At 34.0% G+C, this 16,313-nt stretch overlaps 1 protein-coding gene across 1 annotated transcript in view; it reads left to right on the top strand.

Moving 5' to 3' along the window:
• LOC110105121 (SPX domain-containing membrane protein Os06g0129400) overlaps nucleotides 1-16,313 on the top strand; it is a 43,446-nt gene that overhangs the window by 24,470 nt on the left and 2,663 nt on the right. Inside the window, exons 5-10 of the mRNA XM_020834493.2 lie at nucleotides 2,631-2,942; nucleotides 3,077-3,181; nucleotides 3,294-3,748; nucleotides 7,179-7,480; nucleotides 14,016-14,194; nucleotides 15,803-15,993. Of these exons, the coding sequence (XP_020690152.1) occupies nucleotides 2,631-2,942; nucleotides 3,077-3,181; nucleotides 3,294-3,748; nucleotides 7,179-7,480; nucleotides 14,016-14,194; nucleotides 15,803-15,993 (1,544 nt within the window). The remainder of the gene's footprint in view (nucleotides 1-2,630; nucleotides 2,943-3,076; nucleotides 3,182-3,293; nucleotides 3,749-7,178; nucleotides 7,481-14,015; nucleotides 14,195-15,802; nucleotides 15,994-16,313) is intronic.

The raw sequence follows: 16,313 nt of genomic DNA on the forward strand, positions 1-16,313 counted from the left end.
AACCAAGAGTTAAAATGTAAACTATGTGTCAACTAGAATATATAAATTTTAAATTGCATTGCATGATAGTCAAATGATTATATTTAATATTATATGCTGTTTGAAACTTTTTTTTTTAATATGCTATTTGAAACCTAGTACTTATACTCTATTGGACCTAGGGTTTACTATAAAAAAACTTTTTTGCATATTTTATATGAGTTGGACAATCTGTACTAAAGGAATGTTAATTGATATGCATGTTATATGGAGTTGGGCCATTTTTCACTTGAGAAGAAATTTTTTTCCTTTTAACTAACTTTCTATGATGTTCTGGACTTCCATGTTGTTAATTGATAAAATAAAAAATCAGTATTAAAGAGCAAAACAGATAGTGGGATAAAACTTTTATTTTTATTTTTATATATCATATGCATATTAAATTGAGTAAAACTTTACCGAAAGGTCTTACTTTACATTGTAGAACAGATGAGGTGCACTTCATCATCTGTATAGAGTTTACTTTGGCTATAAATGATGTGAAACGTGTAGGAGTTACTTGAGAAATTATAACGATCAATTGACCAAAACGTGCCAATATAGAATTATTGCTTGCAATAAAGATAGATTTCGGAATTCAAAATTTTTAACTTGCTTAGGCAAAGAAGTGTTATTGAGATTAGCCAAACAATTTAATAAAAAATTCAAAGACAATAGTAAATGTTACATGCTCATAACAAAACCCAACACTTAATAACAAGAAGTTCACCTTGAGCATCTTCTCACTCTTCCACTCTTAGGCTTTAGCGGAGAAAGATGAACCATATAAGGAAGGAGTTACCACTAGGAAGATGGCGCTGAAGACATTCGTTGATGGAGAAGTAGCCGGCGGTGGAGGAGGGGGCAGGTGACCGATGATGAGCCAAGGTGTCTTGGGTTTTTGAAGATCAATCGTCTTCGATAAACAGTAGAGGATGCGATTGACGTAGTCTTCCACCGATTCGTCGTACTCCCAGTCGGGCTCGTAGAAAGGGGAGCGAAGAATGTCGATTTCCCCGAGGGCGTTGTAAGCGAGGCCGTGATCGACCTCAGGATCGGCCATGCACCAATGATGATGGGTTGGGAGAGGAGGATGCCTTCTTCTCTTGGCTTCAAGTCTCAAAAGAAAACTAGGGTTTCCCAAGAGAGGGGATGCAAGGGAAAGGGGGCGGCCAAAGTGGGGAGGAGGGGGAGGGGCGCTTTGGGTGAGGGGTTGGATTAGGTTAGAAAAGGGGAGAGAAAATTTAATCAACAACAACAACAACATCAAGCCTTTATCCCACTACGTGGGGTCAGCAGGAAATTTAATCAAGATCTGAAATTAATTTCAAATTTTTAAGTAGATTTGGCGGGATTTAATTTGAATTTTGAATTCAAATTAAAGTGGGAGGGAGCCTTAATAGGAAGCAATGGGTTTTAGCCCATTAATGGGTAGGCCGGCGGCATCAAGAGAGGAGTATGGGGAGGATTTTAAGTAGTTTCCAAAGGAGGTTTGCCAAATAGGAAATAGAATAAATGATCCTCTCTAATTTAAATTTTAAATCAGAGTGAGATTTAGAACTTTCCTTATTTGGAGCGTTGCAGATTAGGAAAGTTTTGAAATTTAAATTTGAATTTCAAATAATCGAAAACCTTCATATCTTGCTTGACTCAATCTAGGGAGCCATGATGATGTTTGGAATCATCATAATGGTGGGAAGCCATGTGAGGGGCGGCGACAAGGGGAAAGTGGGAAGGGGTTGGGGCCGAGTAGGAGGAGAGGGGGTTGGGCCGTTGGTTGGAGCTTGAGGTGGTGGAGTTGGGGAGAATTTGAGTGGGGAGGATGACCGACGGTTGAAGCTAGGAGAAGTCGGTGGGTGGGGTGGAGGAAACGGAGGAGAAGATGAAGATAAATTAAAACCACGAGTCGCGGACTCTTCCAATGACTGGTGGGTATTGCGTTTGTTCACCTTGAGCTCTTTCTCTCCATTCTCTTTAGTGCTCACACAAGAAGAATAAACAAAAGAAATTTTTCATTAATCATTCATTATCTCTTACAATAGGTGGGGCTTCAATATATAGGCCTGAAATAAAATAAAGAAAAAGACACAAATGTCCCTTGGGCTACAACTCCAATAGACTCAAATAAAAGGGTACAAATGGAACTAGCAACAAACATAATATATAAAAGCATCAAAAATAAAGACCGTGAATCGTAGCCGTCGATCTACGATTCCTACGCCGATAGACCTGTTGAAAATGTCTGTCGATCTCCTCATCAATAAACTTCTTGTTTTTAATGGTGAGCAGTCAATCACAAAGTGTGTGACGTAAATGCTTGATCTTGAAGAGGCAACCTTCTCCAACCATTGAGCCATCACTTTCATTATAAATTTGATTCCCAAACATGTCTTCAAAAAGTGTAGGAGTTCTATTCAATATCAATGGTCTTGGTTTAGAATTCTGTGGTTCCATTGTCAAAGTTCATGCAAGGAGAAACACAAGTGCTGGTCCAAAAGGACTGTAACCTAACTTTTTTACAGGGATCGAGCTTTGAGAAAAAAAATCAGCTTGGTGTGATTCGACCCAATTATGTTCTGATGTGTTTTTTTTTTCCCTGGGACCTTTTTCAGATTGAAAAGATTGTACTCTTTTTGCTAGAACAACAAGGGCTTCTTGCTAGTAGGATTGAAAAATTAGGGGAGGAACGTGTTAATCTTTCAGAGCAGCCCGACTTTTCTAAGATATCAGAACTTTGCGAAGCATACAAGGAAGTGGGACTTGATCTTGTAAAACTTCTTAAATTTGTAGATCTAAATGCTACGGGCATTCGCAAGATTTTGAAGAAGTTTGATAAACGATTTGGGTATAGATTTACAGATTATTATGTGACTTCAAGGGCAAATCATCCATATTCTCAACTACAACAAGTCTTCAAACACGTGGTATGATTCTTATTCTCATTGTTGATGTTAGCTCCTCATTTCTGTGATATATACATTTACCCTCTCTCAAATTGTTATCCTTTTATGTGTAAATCTTTTTTTACTGATTTATTCCTTATGCTAAGAACTATTAGGGGCTCGGGGCTATCGTTGGTGCCCTCTCTCGTAATCTTGCTGATCTTCAATATCGTCAGGGAAGTTATCTATCCATCTATGATCAGCCATCGGATGCTTTAAAGGTTTATTCTCCTAATCTATCCTCATGCTATTTGAATTATGTTGTTCTTTGGGTTTTTTCATTTGGTTTTGTAGGTTATATGCTTCAAAGGTTGTGTTTTTTCACTTTTGCAGGATCCTATTATTGATTTAATAAATGCATCCGTAGATAAGCTAACACATTCAACAAATTTCCTTAAATTTTTGGGACAACATGCTCTTATCATACAAGAAGAATTACCAAGCTCTGGGGAAGATGAAGCTCTTGAAGCAAACTATCACTTTATGTCGCTCCTCTTAAACTTAGCAAATACTTTCCTTTATATGGTCAATACATACATAATCGTGCCTACTGCAGATGATTACTCACTAAGCCTTGGAGCAGCTCCTACTGTTTGCGGAATCATAATTGGGTCAATGGCTGTTGCACAAGTATTTTCTTCAGTTTATTTTAGTGCGTGGTCAAATAGATCATACTTCAAACCTCTTATATTCAGCAGTATTGTACTGTTTTTTGGCAATGTTTTGTATGCGTTGGCTTATGATGGCTCATCCTTAACAATTCTTCTTCTCGGTCGCCTATTCTGTGGGTAAGTCACTGTCATAATTTAAGTTCTTGGAGATAATTATCTCATTTGAGATGTTTCTTTCTCATTTGGATTGTCATCATGCATTTGTATTTCTGCCTCTGCCTTTGTGGATTGAAATGTATACTGTGATTGTCATTCCACTGTTTTCTGTAAAAGAAAATTTTAGTTGAAATAATATTATTGAAAAAATTATCTAAATATTTGAAAATTATGAATTAGGTGCTATCACTCATTAGTATGTAAAATCATTGCATTTTGAGTTATGCATTTGACATCCTATGCCATTTTTAATTTCTAGTGGTAAAATAAACCTTTAAAGTAATGCTTAATGCATTCAATATTTTTTAAATGCTAGATAACAAGTATTCGTTACACCTATGTAATTGTTTAAATCTTCTGGCTGAATGCAGCATCTTTAGGATTTTTCTTACTGTAATTTCTAGGTGTAACTTTCATTGCTGTTTTTGGCGTCTAATGGTAAAGCAAAATATCCTGATTTAATCTTATTATATTTAAATCTTTCTTGAAATTTCAGATTATCAGTTTTTATTTGGTTTTGCCAATTGTGCCTATTATTTATTTTCTTCTCCTTTTATGCTATGATTTTATTAATTCAGTTTTTAGGATGAAGATGCACATTGCTTATTTTGGGGTTTCTATTTAGAAATTTATAATTAATTGAGAAATAATTCTAGAATCTTAGAAGCTGGCACATCCTTTACTTTAATGCCTATTTACAACTGCAAATCTGCAATAACTAGACTTGCGGTTATTTTGGAGTATATGGATTTAGGCTTCGTTTGGGATGTCGCTTTTTAATACAAAAATTAAAAATTTTTGGACTAAAAAAGCTACTTTAAGACACCATAAAAAGCCGTCCCAAACGAAGCCTTAACCTAAAGTTATATTAATGTGCGGTTTGGGCAGTGGCTACTAATTTATGGAGACCAATTTTTGCCCTACGAAAGAAATACACTACACAAATTTATTTGCTATTCGACCTTCATAGTAAGTTTGCTGTGGGCGTGGAAAAAGGGTGATGAGACTCCTCTCAAGGGATTGTGGGCGGGGCCCCTGCAAAGATATTCAATATTTGTAGGTTATTTTATTTAAAGTTTTTTGAAAATTTTATTATATTTTCTGTTTCCTTAGATTTTTTCTTTATAAAGAGGGTGGTGTCATCTTATATTTATATTAGAGGAATTATGCTCGTATTTCTCCTCAATTAAGTCAAAATGAAATCTATAGGAGCATCAACAAGATGTACTATTAAAGATAGCTGCAACAAATCCACAGGAAGAGATATCACGTGATGCTAAGATGTTTGAGAATGCTAAAATAGTCGATCATAGTCTTCTTGAGAGAGAGTAGACAATCCAAAGGTCCAAGTACCAAAAAAGAATATGATGGGTCAGATCAATTTTATATATTTGTCGAGCAGTAAATGGATAGTCAAATTTCTCTTAGCAATGTTTTGGATGATGATTGGTGTGACTGCAATGAGAACATGCTAAAAAGGTGTAACAGCTACAATTGTATTTGTCACCAGAACGAATGACTTGTCCGGGATTCGTCCGCCCTCCAATTAAACAAATGGCCAAGGTTGATTAGTCAGAAGTAGGAGTTTGGGAACTGAGAGTTCTATGACAAGAAGAACTCGAAAGAGTAATTGCAATATTATGGGATGGTAGAGTCAACGTTCAATTGAGGCTGCATATTTACGAAGAAAGATGTAGTTCACAAATAAATTTGGAGATTAGTAAATTATTTATTATGCTTGTGATACTGGAGGGGGCAACCGGCTCAGTTAGCCGGTCCAGCAAGCATATTTACAAAGAAAGATGTAGTTCACAAATAAATTTGGAGATTAGTAAATTATATATTATGCTTGTGATACTATAGGGGGCAACCGGCTCAGTTAGCCGGTCCAGCAAGGGACGGACAAGAAGAACCGGGCAAAATGCCCAGGGGAGGAACCAGCAGGGGTTTCGGTGCAATTTGTGGAGCCCATCAAGGTTTTGATTAAATACACTATAAGAAGGAATAAGGAAAGAATTTTAAATTTTGAAATTAAGTAAGAGAGGGAAATTAATTAAGGTAAGAGGCTGTTTTCGGGGGAATTATGAGATTTTATTTAGGGATAATTATAGGGTTTATTCTTCTTCATGCATGTTTTGATTTGAGGATCGATGTAGTTTTTTTTTCTTTGAGGGCTTCCTAGCGGCATCTAGGTTGTTTGGGAGAGCCGATCTACCTTTCTAATTATAGATCGCCTGTATTTTGTTTTTTATTGAGTTATTAATAAAAAGCAGCCATAATTCCTCAAATTCCTGCAGTTTTCTACTGTTTTCTTGTTGGTTTTACTTTCACGGCGTATCAGTTTGTTTTGGATAGTGGGACTGATGGTGAAGGGACTTAACTAAAGTAATTTGTCCCATTATCCTCTTAATGTGCTATAATACTCTTGGATTTGCACATAATTTTATTGAAGAGAGAAAAATCTTATGATAGAGAATATAGATGGGAGATATATTTCTTTCCTGAAAATATGTGGAGCGAAGAAAACTTCACTTCTTTTTGATGAAATTTTAATACAGGGCGGTTGAGGCAATAGAGTTCAAGACCATTGGGCAATCAAGTGAGGACCACATACTTAGATGCTTGCTGCTTTGAAAACATTATGATATTTGAATTACATGGAGAGGCATCAAGCTAATGAAGTATTTCATGAGAGCCAGAAAGCAAAAATGTCTTGATCACATAAGATAATTATTAATATTGAATTTCATGTTGTTACTGGTCGTGGAGGAAGGTTTAATGTCATTGAGGTGTAATTGAGAGGCCTTGACAGCTTTTGGGAGAGATTAGTATCTGAGATGTTATTTAGATTATAAAATACGGTGAATCATAAAGTTTTCATGATTTAGTGGGGCAATGAAGCTGTATAGAGGACGAGATGTTCGTGAGGCTAGGAGTTCACATGCGACAAGAAATAGGCATGAAAAATGTGAGAAAAAGCTGCTAATTTACATGAGGAAGCAAATGTCACATGCAAGCGCAATGGATGGATTTGCGTGGCTGCAATTGAACCAGTAGTTGAGTGTATAGTGTGGGCCGGATTGAACTATCTAGAGAGATAGTGCTTGAGGAGAAACGGTTGAAAATCCAAGTTTGTTCTGCTTCATTTACCTTATATGAAACGTTCATTTTACTCATTAAAATTGCACCATTTTTTCTTACTTTCATTGCACTACACATTTGTTTACTTTTTTTACTCGTATGTGCAGCTATTTTCTAAGAATAATAAGTTTATTAACTACTAGAATCATCGTGAAATTTTTAGTATTAAATTATTATTATTTTAAATATTTGTTGGTTTTAACATGCAAACTTATCCATGTTAGATGTTCTCAGCATATTTTCATTGTAGGTTGGGTTCAGCTAGGGCTGTCAATCGACGATATATTAGTGATTGTGTGCCTCTAAAGATTCGCATGCAAGCTTCTGCAGGATTTGTTAGCGCCAGTGCTCTTGGAATGGCTTGTGGCCCTGCCATTGCTGGCTTGCTTCAGACTAATTTCAAGATTTATTCCTTGACTATTAATCAAAACACGTTGCCTGGTTGGGTTATGGCTCTTTCTTGGCTGATTTATTTGATATGGCTATTGATTTCATTCAAAGAGCCAACTCATGACAATGTAGAGAAGATACAGCCGCTGGATAATACTGATGGTATGTGATATGCACTTTACATTTATTCATATCATGCATTATGTGCATGTGTATGTGTAGCTATGATTTATACCTTATATTCTTCCTTTTCACTCCTTACCATAAAAATCATTAGTTCAAGTCATTTTTTGTGCTGCAATATATTATTTTATTTCTTTAGTAGCAACATCATTTTTTATGCATAATTCCTTGCTATGATATTTGGATTCCTGAGGAACAGCTGCTATTGGCTTTGAGGTTTTAAATTCTATCCTTCAACAATCGTTTGGGCATGAATCTAATTATAATTTTTATCATTTATGATTTTGATGGATTTCTTTGGCTTATATCATTGTATGGATGTTATATAACTTAAGCGTGTCATCAAACTAATCAAGTAGCAATCGTTGAGGGAATCTTGATCAGCAGATTCATCTTCAAGTCGATATTCTTCATGTGTCAATTTAGTTTAACACTTGTTTTAACTATGTTATAATGACACATTATTTATTGTCTTATTAGTGAACTATTTTTAGTAAAGTATCCTACTCTATATATATGTGCCTTAGGTCTCTATTACGGGACATAACATGATTATAAAATATTGAAAATTTTCCTACTACATCTCATCTCCTCTTCTTCTAACTTTGTGGGCTCCAAATATTTGAGCCCCATCCTCTCCTTTTAATGGAAATGCTGATCCAAATCTTTAGAAGGTAGATTAGATTAAAATGAGCCACTACATAGAGATTTCGTTTTCATTTTGTGAGGACTTTTTGATCTTATTTTATGTTTCTCATATGTGCAAGCTCATATGGTTTATTACCTCTCATAATGGCGAAAAATAACTGTCATTTAAGGCTAATCGGTAGATAGACACGAAATACCGAGCTTATAATAACAGTAAATTTAATATAAATTTAAAATTTATCACCTTACACTTAGCACTGATGGGGGGGGGGGAGTGGTAATCAACTCGAATAAGATCATATTGTTTCTTCGTCTCGGATTATTGTGGTCCTTAGTCTACTTAGTCATAGGAGTTTATTGATCCAACATGATCGAATGATTCTTGTTGCCAACAATAAGTTGCTTTGTCCAAGGTTGTCTTATAAACTTGGGTTGGATGTTTATGTAAGGAGATAAATTTAAGTCAATTTTAGCGAACAAATGGCTTTATGCTCTATCAGGTATATTCTATGATTCATTACTTAAGGGTTTTAAGCATTTGGGGAACTTGCGGGCTTTGACCGTGACCATAATTTAATATTGTCATTTCTTGGCAAAACCACGTGATCAAGGGCGCGATCATAATCGTTCACTTGTGATGCAATTTAGTGGCAAGACTACTAGTTATGAGACACATGTCACACCGTTATTGACGAGAGATTATTTTAAGAATGAATTTTAATGATACGCTCGACAAGATATCTGCTCTTTGTAAGCTAAGATTATTCTTAAATTTATCACATTTGATAAATGATTGCGAAAGGTGAACAAATTTTTGCTTCAAGTTATATAAGTGGTAGATTTTAGTTGAGTATCTTAAATTTTGATAAGTATGAAATTTTCAAAGTTCATTAGAATTTAAGCTCCAAATAATAAACTTAAAAATTTGAGGGCATTTTAAAAATAATGTAATATCCTCTTGAGTTTAAATAACTTTATTTTGTTATTTGAACAATATCAAATTTATTTGCTTGGCTATAGAGAATTAGATTCAAACATCAACTTTTTGAATTATTATATGATTGTTGAACTCAAGAGTTTGCATTTTATTATGATTTTTTTTTTTGTAAAAAGCATTGAAGGTTTAATGTGAATGTAAAACTAAAGATATTAATGAGTTTCATAGTCGTATATTCATTCATTTGGATCAAGTCTTGTGAACCCCAGTGCTTTCAAGAAAGATTGAATTTGAAATTTAAATTCTCATTCATTTTGATTTGTGCAGTATTGTCGAACCTTAGGTTTACGAATTCGATGTATCGGTTGGATCATACAACAAAAACAACAACAACAACAACAAAAACAAGCCTTTATCTCACTATGTGGGGTCGGCTACATAAATCATTTTTCTCTATTTTGTCCTATTAAGAGTTAAATTTTTATTTAAATATAATAAGCAAATGTCATTTCTAATATTTTCTAACCAAGTATTTTTAGGTCTACCTCTATCTGGGTCAGATCTAATACATCTACTCTCCTAACTCGATCATTGGACGGCCGACGTTTTATGTGATCAAACCATTGAAGGTGACTCTCTATAATCTTATTTGCAAGTGGAACTACGCCAACCTTTTCACTTATATACTTGTTTCGCATTTTGTCTCTAACTGTAAAGTTACTCATACACCCGAGCTATCTCATCGCTGCAACACTTAACTTAATTTTATGTTTCTCTTTTAATGGCCTACATTCTACACCATAAAGCATTGCAGGTCTCACCACCATCTTATAGAATTTTCTACTATGTTTGAGGGGTATTTTTCTATTACTTAATAGGCCCGATGCATTCCTTCACTTCAACCATCTAACTTGAATTCTACTAATAATATCCTCATCTATTTCACCATCACTTTGAACAATAGACCCAATATGTCTAATACGTACACTCTTTTTAATGATTTTATTGCCCAAGATTATAATCCCCTCACTAGATCTATTACTAATAAAATTATACTCAATGCATTCAATTTTAGATCTATTCAAATGAACATTTTTAGACTATAAGGTTGACCTTCATACTTCAAGTCTTCTCTCAACTCCTGCTTTAGTCTTATCAACAAAAAAGAATATCATCTACAAAAAATATACGTCAGGGTACATCCTCTTGCAAATGTCTAGTAAGAGCATCTATGTCTAGAGAAAAAAGATATGGATTTAAAGCTGATCCTTGTTGTAATCCAATTGAAATATGAAATACTTGGTCAAGCCACCTTGTGTTTGAACACAAGTAACAACTCATGCATACATATCTTTAATTACTTGAATATAAGCATTATTGACTCATTTCTTTTCTAGATTTCTCCAAAGCACTTCTCTTGAAACTTTATCATATGCTTCTCTAAATCAATAAATATCATATGTAGGTCCTTATTCTCTTTATACTTCTTCATTAAACCTCTCAATAAATGTATAACTTTCATAATAGACTTATCCGGTATGAATCTAAATTGATTTTGAGAAACATTAATATCACGTCATAATATATGTTTAATTACTATCTCCCATAGTTTTAATGTATGACATATTAATTTAATTCCTCTATAATTCGCATACTCTTATGCATCACCTTTATTTTTAAAAATATGAACCAAAACACTCTTTTTCCATTGATCTGGCATATTTTTTGTCTTCAAAATTACATTAAAAAGTTTAGTGAGACAATAAATTCCTTCATCTCCTTAGCAAAATCTCTATTTTTCAATTAGGATGCTAAGGTCACTAAAGTCAATCGTATTCTTAAAATATTTATTGAAAAGTTTATTGAAATATCTCATCCACCTATGTTGAATATTCTCTTCTAATAAAAATGTTTTTTGATATTCATCCTTAATGCACTTCACTTGAACTAGATCCTTCTCCTCTCTCTTTGCTTAGCTAATTTATACATTCATCATCTATCCTCCTTAGTATCTAATCTATTATATAAATCATTAAAAGCTAAAATCTTTGCATCACATGCTTTTTTTTTAGACTCCTTACGTGTGTTTCTACATCTTTTCCAATTTTTTTGAGTTTTTATATCTAAACTAATTTATATAACAAAAAAATTTTTTTTTTTTTGCTCATTGTTATTCCACCGACAACTATTTTTACTATTATAAGTTTTTCTTTTTGATACTCCAAGCATATACCTTGCAATATTCTTAATATTACTAACTATATTTTTTCACATAGTATTAGCTTCCTCATGTGCAATTAAAATGTTGAGATCTTGAATCTTATAGGTAAATTAGTTTCAATCATTTGATGTGTTATATGCGCTTATTGACGCATTTGTGTGCGTATTTGTACATTTGGCGATGCATTCGTGCATACAAGTATATTTTATATTATACTAATGGGACTCACACATTTGTACTATCTTTGATGAGATTGCTAGTCAATGGTACATTTGCATGTTCTTTTGTGCATTTGTATATCACATTTGTACATTTACAACACATTTGCACCATATTTAATGGGTGATAAGATTTTCCTTCAATGATTTGATGTGTCCTACGCAGTTATGTTATCCTGCCAAGCCCTTTATCTAAAGGGAAGCTTAGTTTGGTGGCGAGCTATCGAGTTCATTAGAGGTCCTTTATAAGTCCAATATTATTCTCATTTTGCAATTTTAACTCATTTTATCATTTTGTAATTTTAAATTTAGCTTAAAATCTTTTTTTATTTTATTTTTTATTTATATTCATTTTTTTTAATATGTGTAGGTTCCTTGACCATTTAATTTTGGCAGCATCCTGGTATGTTCCCCGTGTAGGGGTCGTCATTAAGAGTGCTAGGCCTACCCATCACATAACAAAAGGCACCTATGGTCTTCAGCCACCTGTTTAAAGGCTTACAATTTTTCCCTCCATGTTAAGAAGGTTTTATTTCTCTCTCTTCAATGGGAAAGAGGAGATAGAGAAGAAAGGGCAAGGGAATTAGAGAGAGAAAGAGGAATAGAGAGAAATTTAGATAAAGAAAGGTTGTGGAGGGTGAGGGACAAAAGAGAATGAGGTTTCAATAGAGAGAAAGAGATAGTGACGGAAATGGAGAGATGATGAGTGAGTGAGAGAGAAAGTTAGAGGGAGAAAGAAAGATGGAGAGAGCTATAGTTAGAGAGATTACAAGAGAGGGCGAGGGAGAAGTAGATAGAGAAAAATAATGAGTGAAGGTGATGGGTGAGAGAAATAGAGAGAGAGTATAGGAGAGAGATGACAGAGAAAAGAAAGAGAGGATGGAGTGAGAGAGTTAGATAAAAAGAAGCGAGAGGAGAGAGATACAATGGAGGGGAGGGGAGGGGAGGGTGGGTAGTGGCGGTTGTGTGGTATATATGTGTGTTGCACCCCCCTTCCACACCCAAACTCTTGAAACACTAGTCTTCTCACCCTTCCATGTCCAAATTTTCAAAGCCCTTATCTTTTCCCCTTCTTTACCCAAATTGGTGCTGTAGTACTTATTATTTTTAGTTCATCAGTATGTATTTGAGATATATATCAATAATTTAAAATTAATGATATTTATCACCTTTCAACTATCACTGTCTTGACGGATTAAAAAAAAAAGCTACAACTAAAAGTCAATTGCAGTATTTTGAAATAATGCTCATCAAAATCATTTTTTTTAAAGATCCCTCCATAATCTTTTATTTATGTCAAATCCTGGAAATAAAATAATGTCATTTATCCTATTATATATCATTTGATTCGATTGGTATTAATTTTAGAGATTTTGACTTTAACAACGGAATGTGTAGTTTCTCATTGAAGATTGTCAAGTAAAGCTGTAAAATAAGATAAAAAATTATTTTCTATAAGTTCATTTATAATATATATTAAAAAGGATATTACAAGGTCTTCGAAGGTAGAATCAATTACTTATTGTTTTATTTTAATGCCACGAGGAAGTGATAGACATAATTTAATATGTTTAACCAAAATAATTAGATTAAAAGAGGGTTTTTTTTTTCTTTTTAGATTGTTCTTATTCATGAGCTTTTTTTATTTAAAAATTTTCTACTTATGTTGGTTCATAATGTCTCATAATGTCAATTTATCGTGGTAGCTTTTTGGTTATGCCATCATTCTCTTTAAATTCTGCATCCATCACTGTCTATTAACATCACTTGGAACCAAGGTCTCGAAACTTTTTTGGTTTATTCGTTAAGGGATGTTGAAAGCTTAAGATCTTAGCTGTTTTACTTGTTGCAACATAGGTTGACATATAAAATGTTAACTTTTTTTGTTCTATTTGATAGACTTATGCAAAATGAGTATATACATGAAAATATTTGAGTAGCACCAGTGGCAGATCAAATTAGAGAGAGTTGTCTTAGAAGGTTTGGTCACATAAAATGTCGGCCTTCCGATGATCCTGTTAGGAGAGTAGACGTATTAGATCCGGCTTATGTTAAAAAAGGTTGAGGTAGACCTAAAAAGACTTGGTTGTAAAATATTAAAAATGACTCTTTTTTTTTTTATTAGATTTAAATGACAATTTGACTCTTATTAGGACATAATAGAGAAAAAAGATTCATGTTGTTGACTTTACATAGTGGGACTGTGGGATGAAGGCTTGTTGTTATTTTTGTTGTTATTGTTATTGTTATTGTTGTTGATGATAGACTTCATTTTTTGTTGATTTCATTGGCTACAACACGATATGGTTAAGAATTAGATAGTTTAAACACATTCAACCATTATTAACAATCTCACTATATTAAAATGATTTATATAACACTTCGGCTTATGAAAAACTAATCTGTCCGGAAGAAAGTAATCTAGCCAGATAAGTTTTTACAAAAATATTTTTTAATGCTTAGTGCTCATGCTTATGTTTCTAATAATAGGGCATGTTGGCATTGGGGAAATGGAAAGCGGTCTTGCTCAACCTTTGCTATTAAATTCAGAACATAAAGAAAATGATGGCGGAGAAGAATTTGATGATAGTGAAGAGGCTCCTGAGGACTCTCGCATGCCCGCAAATTCTATTTGTTCAGCTTATAGGCTCCTTACACCATCAGTAAAGGTTTGTAGTTCTTCTTGGATATTTTGAGAGATTATTGAACTAGAGGTTAAGTATTATGAAAGTGGAGTGTCCTGTTTCATCTATGACTGATGCTGGTTTGCACTTTCCTTTTCTTGTTTACAGTTGATGTTCCTTAGATTTCTCATAACATATGGAACACTGATTCAGTATGAGTTAAATTTATTGCTTAAAATGTGCTTTAAGCATTATGAATATCAGTAAAATCATTATGGTAGCCTATTTATCAATGAGACATTTCTGTTTGAGAGGTCATAAAAAACTTAAATGTACTATGGAGCAGATAGGCATTATTATGCGGTTAATTTTCATGCTTTTTTCAGTTACGAGGCTTGGTTGGTTGCTTTTTCAAGGATATCCAGTATAGGGGTGTAAGTGAGCCGAGCTAGCCGAACTCGACTCGATATCGAGCTCGCGAGCTCGAGTTTGAGCTTGACTAGGCTCGACTTGCGAGCTCGCGAGCCCGAATGAATGTTCAATTATTTTTTAAATAATTATTATTTCCTTACATTTGAATGGTTCAAAAAAATTAATGATTATAACTAATAAATGTTGTAGTAGTAAAGTAGTAGCAGCTTCAAAAAAATTATATGAAACGTCTCCCAAAGTAAAAAAGTTGTAGGCATTAATGAGCATTTTAGGTCTTTTCTCTGCACAAGAAAAAATGCAAGTCAACCATGGTCAAAAAAAAAAACCGCAGGTATTAATGAGCTTCAAAACGTCACCCGAGGTCTTTTCTCTGTCGTTAAAAAGCAACCGCAAGTCTTCCACGGCTGTGATTGTGTCCACGCTCCACAAGAAAAAACGCAACATCGTCTTTTTCTTCTTCGGCTTTGCACGTTACGTGGTAGAATGGCTCTTTTACGACGAGCTCATCACCTAGCTTGCGAGCTTCTCTTTATTGTACGAGTAGAGCTCGAGCACGCACTTTGAGCTCTAGTCAAGCTCGAGCTTGATATTTGGCAGGCAAGCTGAGATCGAGTTAGGCATGGCTCGACTCATTTACACCTCTAATTCAGTGCATATTGTACTCTATTTTTATTGATGCGTTGTGTACACTATTTATCAGTTTTTTTTTTTTTGCTTTCTTTCTCTGAATCTTGATCCATAATGACCTGCTCCTAAAAATTACAAATAGATGTTACACCTATTAACAATGTCCTCAATAGTTATTAAGTCATACCATTTTTATGAACCAAATTTGGCATCTTGCTGTCTTGCTGTCTACTATTTTGTGAGAGATCCTAACAGCGTGTGGGGTTTGGGAGAGAAAATTCTCCTCCCAGAAGAGGATCATTGTATCTTGCTTGTTCTTATTTTCTTGTTATCAATAAAAATCTGTTGTTTGCTGATTTTATTAGGGTTCGTTGTCTGTTTTTGATACCAAGGTGTATCATAGATCTAAAATGAGAAAAAAAATCTGGATTTTTAATGCTTTTTATTTCTGCATAATACAAAAAGGATTATATGGAGAAGCAATTGTATCACGACTAAAATGTATTAAGCAGAAATCCATTCTTTAACGTCTCAATTGACAGTCTTTTTAAATTAAGGGATCATTTAATTTTCATATTTATTTGTTTTCTTCAGGTTCAACTATTAATCTATTTCATGCTCAAATTTGGCATCGAGATTTTGTTGTCAGAATCAAGTGTCATTACGTCATATTACTTCAAGTGGACGACCAGTTCTGTCGCTATATTTCTTGCAATTCTAGGGCTCACGGTTCTTCCTGTTAATGCCATTGTGGGAAGTTACATATCCAACTTGTTTGAAGACAGGTAAATTAAGTTTCATGCTGAGATGTTATCCTAACTGTTGGAGTCACTGTACCTTTTATCTTTTTTGAATAGGTTCTTGAGGGTTTTGTATTTGTTTACATTTTAAAGTATTGGGGAGATCAAATTTAGCTTTCATTGAAACCTCTTTGTACAGTTAAGTGGAAAAGGAATTGGCTTAAGCTAACATTATCAGTAGTTAGAAAATATTTATTTAAAGTATAATTGACTCCTTATGCAACATTCAACAATTATTAATGCTGAAGACATTCAAAATGCTGAACCTAAGTAGATTGGTTATAGAAGCAGTATGTCACGCAATG

Source organism: Dendrobium catenatum, unplaced genomic scaffold (assembly GCF_001605985.2).
Source record: "Dendrobium catenatum unplaced genomic scaffold, ASM160598v2 fragScaff_scaffold_292, whole genome shotgun sequence".
In the NCBI taxonomy this organism is placed as follows: Eukaryota; Viridiplantae; Streptophyta; class Magnoliopsida; order Asparagales; family Orchidaceae; genus Dendrobium; species Dendrobium catenatum.